The sequence below is a fragment of the Ailuropoda melanoleuca genome, chromosome 6 (genome assembly GCF_002007445.2).
Source record: "Ailuropoda melanoleuca isolate Jingjing chromosome 6, ASM200744v2, whole genome shotgun sequence".
Taxonomy (NCBI): Eukaryota; Metazoa; Chordata; class Mammalia; order Carnivora; family Ursidae; genus Ailuropoda; species Ailuropoda melanoleuca.
The window spans coordinates 30,657,086-30,668,268 of NC_048223.1; the positions used below are offsets into that span (position 1 = coordinate 30,657,086).

The window sequence follows — 11,183 nt, forward strand, 5'->3', positions numbered from 1 at the left end:
AGAACCATTACGTCGCTTGCACACTGAAAATACCAGGATACAGAAAACATAGTAATTTAGGTTTTGCATACTTATGCGTGGCATTTGTATTTGAACCCAGCAAATTTAGAAGAATCAAGTAGCAGAGGCTTGCAGTTTTCCATCAAAATCATCTCTCTAACCCTTGTGAGTGGAGAAAACTTGTCTTCAGTAGATGATGCGGGTTCTGACGTTTTGTGATGTTGGTAAAGTTCAGGAGCCCAGGAATACAGCTGATTCCATAGAAAATTCTTTTTTTTAAAAAAAGGATTTTATTTATTTATTTGATGGAGAGAGACAGCCAGCGAGAGAGGGAACACAAGTAGGGAGAGTGGAAGAGGAAGAAGCAGGCTCCCAGTGGAGGAGCCTGATGTGGGGCTCAATCCCAGAACGCTGGGATCATGCCCTGAGCGGAAGGCAGACACTTAATGACCACGCCACCCAGGCGCCCCTGATTCCATAGAAAATTCTGTTCTCAAAGAGTAGAATGTTGACTTTGCAGGGGAAATGTGCATTAGACATGGGAATATGAAATTTGGCTTATGTGGGTGAGCAAGTAATTTTCCTGGGGCTCCCTTTCTGCAATGTGAAAATGCAGGTTATTCCCAATGCATGGTTTACTGAATACTCCAGCTTAGTGAAAAATGCTTTGACGGTTTCATTGTCCATCCAGATGAAGAACATTTGGAGAATTAAAGGAGTTGAAAAGAAAATACTGCCCGAGATATGAGCATGGAATGGGGAAGGGCACAAAGGTGAAATTAATATCTACAGTGAGCTCAGAATCATTAACAGCTGTAATACTATTTCTTTGCACCTAAAAAAGTGATAGGAAAATGACAAAATGAGAACATGTGCCAATTCTGAATATTGCTACATGTGTATCTCTTGCATTATTCCTCTATTTTTTCTTTTTTTTTTTTTAGTTAGAAAAGAAATGATTGCTACCAATCTGATGATTCATTCATTCAACAAATGATTCGTTGAGAGCCTACTGTGTGATAGGTGATAGCAATAAAATGACAAAAAAAAAAAAAAAAAACCAAAAATNCCTGCCTTTATGGGATGCATGTTTTAGACGTGAAACTGCCATGTTGGGATCTCAGATAAAACAGTTACAAAGACAAAGTAAGGGAAGGGGGATGATACCACACTGATACCATGGAGGTGGGCTGCTGTTCATACTGACTCAGTGTGCAAAGGTCATACTCTGCCGATAGGAACTGCCTCGTTGTTGGTTGAAATAGAGTATGTAATGCACTGGCTGTGGGCTACACGTGTCAAACAGTTTCATGTGATATCTACTTTTCTTGCTGGTTGCAATCTCAAGTTCACGTGAATTTTTCTTTGATTCTCTCTAGTATATGACTGCTGCCGCTCCTATGCAAGGGACCTACATTCCCCAGTACACGCCTGTGCCTCCGACAGCTGTTTCTATTGAAGTAAGTCTGTCTCTGTCTTACAGAGAGGTAAGGATGACAAATCTCAGCCTCCGGTGCCGTGGTCCCCCATAATCCAAGCAATCCTTGTGTGTGGTTTTGTGCTGCTCTAAAATTTGACGTTGCAAGCTCACTTTTTGAAAGAACTCCAACATGACTATGTTGTGCTTTGCGCACGAAATAAACCAACTTGCTATAGAGGTAAGAGGGAAGTATTGTTTTTATACTTAAAGATCAGAGACCAAATCACTACCCCACTACCCCATCAAATGTTAACCACAAATACTCATAACTAGGGCAGGAAAAAAAAAGTTTGCAACTATGTGACTGAGTTGGCTCGTGTCTTGTTACCCAAGAGAGTGGTCCCTGGATCAGAGTCATCCTCAGCATCACTGGGAAGCTTGTTAGAAATGCAAAGTCTGAGACACCACCTAGAATTACTGAATCAGAATTTGCATTTTAACGAGATCCCTTGGGAATCTATAGTCACATTAGTGCACCGGTTCTCAAACTTTTCTGTATAGTCTTTTCTGCAATTATTTAGAGAGCTTTAAAAAATATTTATACCTGGGTCCTATCCCCAGATTCTGATTTATTTGTCTGCAGTATTGACGGGACATCAGGATTTTTGAAAGATCTCGGGTGGAAAAAAAAAAAACAGGTGATTCTAATATGTATCAAAGATTAATAACTACTGCTTTAGTGAATCAACCTTGGCAAGTTTGTGGCTTCCTATAGATGAAAAAAAAAAAAAAGGTTGTACCCTCTTATTGCTGTGGATACTCAAATGATGAAGTTATCTTGTCTTTAATGGAAGCTTTTTACCTTCCTTCTCCTTTTCCACTGGGCTGAATCCATCCCCTGTGCACGTTATTTTACGGGATAGAGCCAGCAAGCTACATAGAAAAGAAGGGAGCATAGAGCTATGTAGATAGTGGTAAAACACTTAGACATGTGTATTCCTGTCTAGTCCTAGCCGTTATTGTCTCTTGCCCCTCTTCCCCTTCTCCTGATGGCGTTTGCCATTACGATCACAGTGCATTTCTTCCCATCAGTGGGGACTCCTCTGGAGTACATGTTATTGCTAGTCCATGAGTTGGCCAGCAACTAGGGTGCTGGCAGCACTCCACATGGAAGGCTACCACGACTTGCTCAATCTCTACAACTACAGAGATTGGGAAAATCTTCACAGAATAAATTGGATCTTACACAATGTTTGTTTTGGTATATGCTAGATGTTTGGGAAACACGGAAGTTTAAGAGGACACCATCATGTAATTTAGGAAACCAAAGAGGTCCAGTTTTAAATCTTTCATTACTCTAGACCTATGGGAACCAAAGAGTGTGTCAGTATTAAACATGTTTTAATTGGCTTTTCAGAATTTCAGAATTTCAACACTATGTGATTACATGTGGACTTTTTTTTGGTTTTGTTTGTTGTTATATTAAGCATAGATCTCCACTACACATTTGATTTTTCCTTGTCTATACTGACATATGTATATGCTAACCTACAGAATCTGAGCATTTTGATGACTATAAAATAATGGGACACATTTGACAGTGTGATTTATTAGAAACAGTCTAACTATAGTTAAAGAAGAAGTCTATAGTTAAAAAGAAGTCTTTCGGGTCGGGGTGCCCGGCTGGCTCAGTAGATGGTGCATGCAACTCTTGATCTCAGGGTCATGAGTTTGAGCCCTACGTTGGGCATAAAGATTCCAAAAAAAAAAAAAAGAAGAAGAAGAAGTCTTTCACTAGGAAAAATGGAGGTACACTTTGATATATTGCTTTGAATTTGTGCTTATAGAGATAGCACCAATCTATTTTTTATGTAAAACACTCATTGAAAATTCACTAATATTTGCACAAATAAATGCTGGTGGGACGTTCAGAAAAATGCATAATACCAAACAGTATATTAGGGAATAAAAGATTGAAGTAATATAGGGAGAATTTTTGGATTCTAAGGGACAATTTAAGAGACTTTTAGTTAGGGACAGAGAGTTGACCAAAAACATTTGAAACCTGGCATCACCGCAGATATCCAAAGCTATGAGTAAAACCAAGAGAATGTATTCAGAGAGATGCCCTCTCTAGGCCTCCCACCTGCCAAATAAAGCCACCTGTGCCTCACTCAGAAGCAAACATCTATCCCTAATGATGATCAACTCCTTGTTGGCATCTGTGAGAAACGAGAGGGTGAGGGAAGTAGCAAATCAAGATTAAGGATGTTTGTTTTCTGAAACCTCGAAATAATTCTAGTTCATGCTGTAGAAAACAAAACTAAACAAAACAAATTGCTGAAGGGAAAACCTACCTAACAGTATCCTTTTAAAAGAATTCCAAGCTTTTATGTATTCTTTCCTTTCCTTTCCTTTTTCCTTTCCTTTCCTTTCCTTTCCTTTCCTTTCCTTTCCTTTCCTTTCCTTTCCTTTTCCCTTTCCTTTTAGGTCAGAGTCCATTGTTTGCCAAGTCGAAGAGACATGACACAGTGCACTACCCCAGGGAAATGTTTGAATATACAAGTTTTTATAGGGATCCTGCATGAGTTTTTGATTAATAAATTATTATTTAGTGTGGCTGTCTGCAACCATGGTTTCAGAGTTCTAAGAATGGTGAAAATTATTTTCTGACCATTCGACTGCAGTAGGGGTTTCTGAAGGCAAGGCCTCTTGGTGACACATTGAAGAGAATTCCTCAGCCTTTATCCAGATGCGCTCTGTGGTTTTCCGTTGGGTACTTAACTGTAGCTTCGTTTGGCTGAGTGCAAGTCTACTCAAGCCAAATAGAAGAGGGGTATTCCCTATAGTCCTTCTGGAAGAAGGCCCTTTGCTAAAGCCAGTAAAGCTTTTGTGTTCTTATTTTGCCTCCTTAGGGTGTTGTTGCTGATACCTCTCCCCAGACAGTGGCACCTTCATCCCAGGACACGAGTGGTCAGCAGCAACAGATAGCAGTGGACACGTCCAACGAACACGCACCTGCATATTCTTACCAACAGTCTAAGTAAGTTCGGGCTATGCTAAGCTCTTTTCCTCAAGGTCAACCATCTTGTCATCATTCTCTCATGTTGTATCTGTGAGCTTTTGCAACAAGACAGACCATCCCAAACTTAGTGACAAGCTTTTATTTAGTTCATGATTATGTGGGTCGGCAATTTGAGCTGACCTCAGGTGGATGATTCTTCTGGTCTTGACTAGAATTGCTCAAGCACCTGGGGTGAGCTGATGGTCATTTTCGTGGCTCTGCTTCTGGGTGTTAGTCGTCTGTTGGTTGAATATGATGGAAACGATTGGATTATATGTTTCTGATCCTCCATCAGCTTATTCATATGGAAGTCCCAGGATTCAGAGAGCAGCAAGAGAGGAAGCCCAAATGAAGAACGTTTCAATGCATTGGGACGCATTTCCTGCTGCCCCTTAGGCTAAAGCAAGTCACATGGCCAAGCCCAGGGTTGATGTAAGAGTTCACCTAAGCCTTATACAGAAAGGGACAGTAAAAAAAAAAAATCTACCATCCATATATTTGGGAAAAAACTCCAATATTCCTACTTGAAACTGGATAATGAGCCTGTATGCATTCTTAAATGAAGACAGTAACACCACTTTTGCAGGGCTGCCTTGAACACCAGTAAAGTAGTTCATGCAAAAGGGTACTATAAAATCGAAAGCAATGTGAAGTCTTATTTAGAAATTAAATGACAAAGCAACAATCATGTATCAGAATTTCTCTTGCGCACTTCCAAAGTACAGTTGGCTTTGTGTTGAGTAATTACGTAGACTAAAATTTGAGAGATTTTGAAACCAAAGTAATTAACAAAAATTCAGTCTACATACAGATGTCTTGTTGTGCAAACTATTCTAATCTGTAAGTAGCAATCAAAACCCCAGTGAACAGAAAATTCCCAAGAGATCCTTCCTGTCTGCAGAGTGTTACTCCCATTTCTTAATCATTCCTCTTTAACCTCAATACATGTTTAGAGATTTATTTGCTGTTGAAAGATTAATCAGGGTAATGGAGTATAGTTTAGCTTCCAAAGGCAGTCTTCCAAATTAAATGTGCTGACCACACGATTTAACCTTTATTACTATTATTATTATTATTTTCCCATAATAACTTTCAGGAAAGTTCCGTAAGAATAAAGCATTTTGTGCTTTGGGTTTCATTTCTTGTACAAACAAGAATACAAATACAAATTTTTAATTCGCCTATAGCCTATGTGAATCCCTTTTACACACACTGAACAATATGGTAGTCTCTGGTACTCTGTTCCCAGCAAGTTGGAATTTTTTGTCTGTTCAGAGGGTGATGTGTGAGAAGGGAGCAGAGACTGGATGTGAGGAAGCAAGTGAGAGACACATGGGAAATGAGAGCTCCTGTATTTGCCAGAAACACTTGGTGAGTAGCCAAGGCTGGCTTATGCTGTTTCAGAGCGTAATGAGGAAATGAGTGATCCTAGATCCTTCTTGCTAACAGTTCAAAGATGTCTGGATAAATAGAAGAGATGTTTTCATCCCCCCAGTCAACGGTTATTGATACTGTGCCTACTATATGACCCCCAGAATTCCAGGTGCCAGGAAAAAAGCAATGAAGGAGGCAGGTGCCTTTCCTACTCTCTTGGAGTTTACTTCCTGCTACGAGTAGACTCACAGTCAGTGGACCAATCAGCAAACAATCCAAAAAAAAAAAAAAAAAACCCACACACACAGAATTTCAAAGCCAATATTTTAAAAAGATTCTTGTGATAGAAAGTGACAGGATAAATACCTAAGATTTAGTATCAGGCAAGGCCTTTCACAGAAGCCTGGATCTGAAAGATAATTGCAAGCTAATCTTGGAGAGATTTGGAGAAAAAACATTCTAGGCCAAAAGAAAAAAACAGGAAGTCCAAAGGTCTAGAATGGGGACCTGTGGCTAGAGTGTGGTGAAGGGGTGGGGGGAACGGGTGTAGGAGACAGAGTCAAACAGGCAGTTTTTATAGAGGTTTTGGTCCTTGGATGCTTGGCTTTGGATACAGGAATCATTCTCAGTTTTATTTGAAGAGAGCCACAAAAGCTCTGGAAGGCGTTAAGGGAAGGAATGCCAGCAGTTGAGTTATATTTCAAGGACTCCACTAACCAGTGGAGGCTGAGTATGGAAGGATGTGTTTCAAGGATGGCTTTCAGGATACAAATTTCCCCCTTCTTGCGACTGTCTGTAACATCCTCTTTTCCCTGCCTGACTCAATCAGCTTCAGGTGCCCCCACTTAGAGCCCACGATGGGATGCTCTCTTCTTTCTCAGGCTGTCCCTACCTTTCATGACCACTGTATGATGTGGTGGGGAAGGGGATGCCCTGTCTGACCCAGAGAGAACATCCCTGCCTCCCCCAGATTCCAGTGAGAGTCCCCCCACACACCTCCACCCACACGTAGAGTATCCAGCCTCAGGCCAGTTTCTCTGCTGGGAGACAGGATCCCTGCCGTCCAGAGTTTACAAGCTAGTACAGGATTTCGACGTACACAGAGACATGATGTGTCTACTGCAAAGGAGAGAATGAACAGGGTTCTTTTAAAGAAGACTATAGTCACAGGAGAACGCATTTAATTTTTCTCAACTGGGTCAGCCTTGGTGGAGGTTGTGGCCCCTGGAATTGGGTCTTACAGAGTCAAGCAGCGTTCCCAGGGGAGACAGCTTGGCCAAAGTCCTGAGGTGGGAAAGCTCAGAGCGCTTCTCTGAGAAGGGTATTCAGAATAGCACAGTAGTGTGAACAAGCAGATTGGAGCCAGATTCTAATATCAGATGTCACACTGAGGTGCTTGGGCAGCGTTTCCTTTGCGAGTGCTCCTCCAGCTGAGGTAAACAATGGATTTGGAAGGAATGGAAACAGTCTGATGATGGCCAGGATTCAGACAAAGGAGCACAGGTCTGTAGTAAGATGGTGGCAAGTGTAATGGGGTGGAGGGTGGGGTAAGGGTGGGAGGGGGTAGACGGAAGTAAGAGGAAAGGGGAAAACCAGGCTTTACAATTCCAAAAACAAACAAACAAACAAACAAACAAACAAAAAAACCTGGAGTTACTGATGCTACTAACAGGGGGCAGGTAAGATAAAAACCAAGGAAAGCCTGATCTGTAGAGAAAGACAAGGGATTTAATTATCCTTCTAATAAGTCAATTCAAAGAAGCTTTATTCCTTGAACTATCCGAGGAAGTCTGAGTCTGACCGCAGAAAGCTTTAAGTGTTGAAACATTTTAAAACTCCCCCAGGCCATGGTCATATGGTTACATGCCTTGAGCCTCGGATTCCTATGGCTGATAACGCGGGCCTTTCCACAGATGATAGATATCAAAGAAAGAAACCCTCCACACGTGTCCTCACAGGGGGGAGCATTATGGTGCGGGATTTCCTCATTTGGAGGAATTTTCGTTTGCACTTATGCAGGAATATATGTGACAAGATGTTCCAAGGGGAGAGTTTGTGGCAACATAGCGGAGATGAAAGCGTGCTGGAACGTGGGACGCTTCAAACGTGTGCCATGTGAAAACCACTTGCATGGCCTCCTGTACATTTCTTTAAACCTGGAGAAAATTGTTAACAGGTCCTGTTTATATGCTCAACTTCCTCTCTCTGACATGCTACCTAAGTGCCAGGAGCTTTTTTGACTTGAAACGACAACAATAACACACTGAATGAAAACAAGATAATATTCTAGGTCAAATAACTTGATGGATAACAATCCATTCTGGAATTTTCTAAAAGGAAGCGATGAATGGGGCTCTATCCAAGGTTTTGTCAGTGTCAGCCAAGGGAAGCTGACCTGGGTCATGGTAAGGCATGAGATTCTGCAGAACCATATATTTTTTTTTAAAGATTTTATTTATTTATTCGACAGAGATAGAGACAGCCAGCGAGAGAGGGAACACAAGCAGGGGGAGTGGGAGAGGAAGAAGCAGCCTCCTAGCGGAGGAGCCTGATGTGGGGCTGGATCCAAGAACGCCGGGATCACACCCTGGAGCCTGATGTGGGGCTCGATCCCAGAACACTGGGATCATGCCCTGAGTGGAAGGCAGACGCTTAACCGCTGTGCCACCCAGGCGCCCCTGCAGAACCATTTTAAGAAGACCCTGGGAACTGAACTAAGCATGTGGATCATGTAGACACCTGGATTCTTTTTCTTATATAACCATCCCTGGGAAAAGTTGAGGGATACAGGAGTTCCCATGGAGATATGTATCAGGAAAGCATTCATAAGAAAGCAGGCACAAATAAATTAATAATTTGAGATCAAGTAGGCACAAATAAATTAATAAATTGTTTTGAGATCAAGCCACAAGCAGTATACCTACAGTTATTAGGCTACAAATGTCCGTACATTCTAACCATAACTTCACCTACAGCAGAGAGGATCTCTACAATATTTTAGCCCATCCAAGTGATCTTGAATACTCCAGATTTCACAAATGGCAGCTTATTTCCGGCATCATTATGCTAATTAACATGCCACTGCTTTCTTCAGGCAGCCCATTTCTGACAATCATTATGCTAATTGAGATACGGACAGTTTAAAGTCCTTGTGCGAACCTCTGGCCTTTCTCATTAAATGGTAGCGGACCTCCTGTGGGGTGTGAAATTCGAACTAGAGTTGCTGAGTGCCCTGGAAAAGTAGCTTAACCCATCACACATAGATTAGCACCATAATGTCTATACTAAACATATTTTGAAGAAAATTACAGACATCACAACAGAAGGCTGCAGGATCAAAGTCTGAGAAGTAGAAATGCTGTGCATATGAATAGAAAGGTTATATTTGGGGTCTATAGAAACACTTTACTCTTCCAGATTCCGCTTTCCAAGCTAAAACACAAGTCTTCGCATTTTGTGGTCATGCATTTTGTTTTTTTGTTTTTTTCCCCTTGTTAAAAGAGGCTATTCATGCAAAAGGGACTTTCAGGGCTTCTGTCTGCAAAGGCAGATAGGATACCTGTGGTTTGTTTTCGACGTTCTGTAGAAATTCCAGTTCCTGTCCCAGTTAGCAGTTTTTCTTTGTGCTATTTAAGAAATCTTAAAAATTTTAAAAATCTTAAAAATGACGAGGGCTTGAAAAGCGTGAGTCATCAAAGTTAAATTCTAAGTGCCACCTACGAGTTGTCACTCACCCCTTCGAAGCCTCCTTTTCCTCTTCTTTAGAGCAAGAGATTAGATCAGCGTTCTCCGAAGAGTGTAAATTAGGTTTTGGTGCTGAGGGAGGATTTACCACCATTCCCCAGAGTTGAGGTGGGGGTTGGGGGTCCCAAAGAGTGTGGGGAAACACCCTCTAACCTAAGTGAAATGCTTTCTTAATTGCAGTTGTCTTCAAAAGCTATTAAAATGCTAATGGCCGGACCTCCTAGAGGGCCAGATAAATCAAACATTTCCCTTCCTGAAAGATTAGCGTGTAGGCTGAACTTCCTACTTGGGAATTCTTGAGAGTTTTTTCAAACAGATTAAATTACTAAAGAACTGTAACAAAATGTTCACTGTCAACAGGATGATTATTTTGATATGAGCTGAAAAGATTACATTCTTTTAACAAGTTTGTTTTTATATCTATACCCTTCTTGGTTGATGCCCTACCTATATGTTTCGTTTACCTACGGGTAGTGCAGGGGTGGGAGCGTAATATGCAGTTTTCCTTCTTTTCATGCGGCAACGCATGAAGCTAACCTGTCAGGAATGACACCGGGGGACATTGCATCCTTTGATGATCCCGAAGACATCTTTCCATCTCTCAAAGTCTAGAATTATAAGCCTGTGGTTTGCTACTTCCTAATCTATTCACTCTGCTTTCTTTGGGGTGTTGGGGAGGAGGATGAGAAGTTTCAAAATGATTCCGTGATCTTAAATTCAGCCAAACTCTAGCCTTGCAGCATTCACACGGGGCTTAGAAGGTCCGCAGTATGGCCAGTTCTTTTTATTCTTCAAGTTTTCTCGGGGTTAATTGAACTGTCATGAACACCAATTCCCTATACATCGTCAGAATATTAATAATGTGCAAGTTATTTCCTGGAGTACCCCCCTTACTTGTCTTTTAAGCTTGTGAATAGTAATACATTGTTAGCACAGTACGTTACAGTTTACCAATGATTTTCATACTCATTGTCATGGACCTGAATTCCTGTGTTTAAACAGCAATCCAGTTGTTTCTAAAAGAATCTCACTGCCCAACTTAAAACGTTATTGTTGGTAAAGATCACAATCTTGGATACGTGGAAGCCTTCTACTTTTGTGGGTATCAGTGCAATACGTAAGCATTATGTAGCACTGCACTTTCACACCACATCTAGGACGGAGGGGGTGGACAGGAGTGAATACAGTCCTATTAAATAGCAGCAACTTGTCCCTTCCAACTTCTGCTAGCAACCAAGACAATGCAAAACACAACCATTCATTGCTCCCCGTTTGTTGTCATGTAACAATGAGACCACTTGATGGGAGAGGGCCATTGGAAGCATTTGGGTAAGGTTACAGCTTGAAAAGGAGCTGTAGCCTAGCTCATAAATATGGACGCTTCAAGCTGATTGCGGGTGACATACCCGAACAGTGTGGATGTTCCATGTCAAGGTAGCCCACTGACTAAGCCACTGTTCATGGAGCAGCTGTTCCAAGAGATTAATGGCATATTAGGCATTTTCTGCTAAATGAATAACAATTCCAGGTGGAAGATGGGAGTGAGAGCAAAGATCTGACCAAAAAAACCCCACAAAACCA

General features: G+C 41.4%; 1 protein-coding gene across 11 annotated transcripts in view; it reads left to right on the forward strand.

Annotated features, from left to right (window-relative positions):
• RBMS3 (RNA binding motif single stranded interacting protein 3) overlaps positions 1–11,183 on the forward strand; it is a 692,098-nt gene that overhangs the window by 672,848 nt on the left and 8,067 nt on the right. For 7 of the 11 annotated variants that reach the window (XM_034662108.1, XM_034662112.1, XM_034662106.1 and 4 more), the window contains 2 exons: positions 1,380–1,460; positions 4,336–4,463. In XM_034662108.1, the coding sequence (XP_034517999.1) occupies positions 1,380–1,460; positions 4,336–4,463 (209 nt within the window). Of the gene's footprint in view, positions 1–1,379; positions 1,461–4,335; positions 4,468–11,183 lie in introns of those variants that run through there. The other 4 variants (XM_034662113.1, XM_034662109.1, XM_034662107.1 and 1 more) reach the window with 1 other exon arrangement.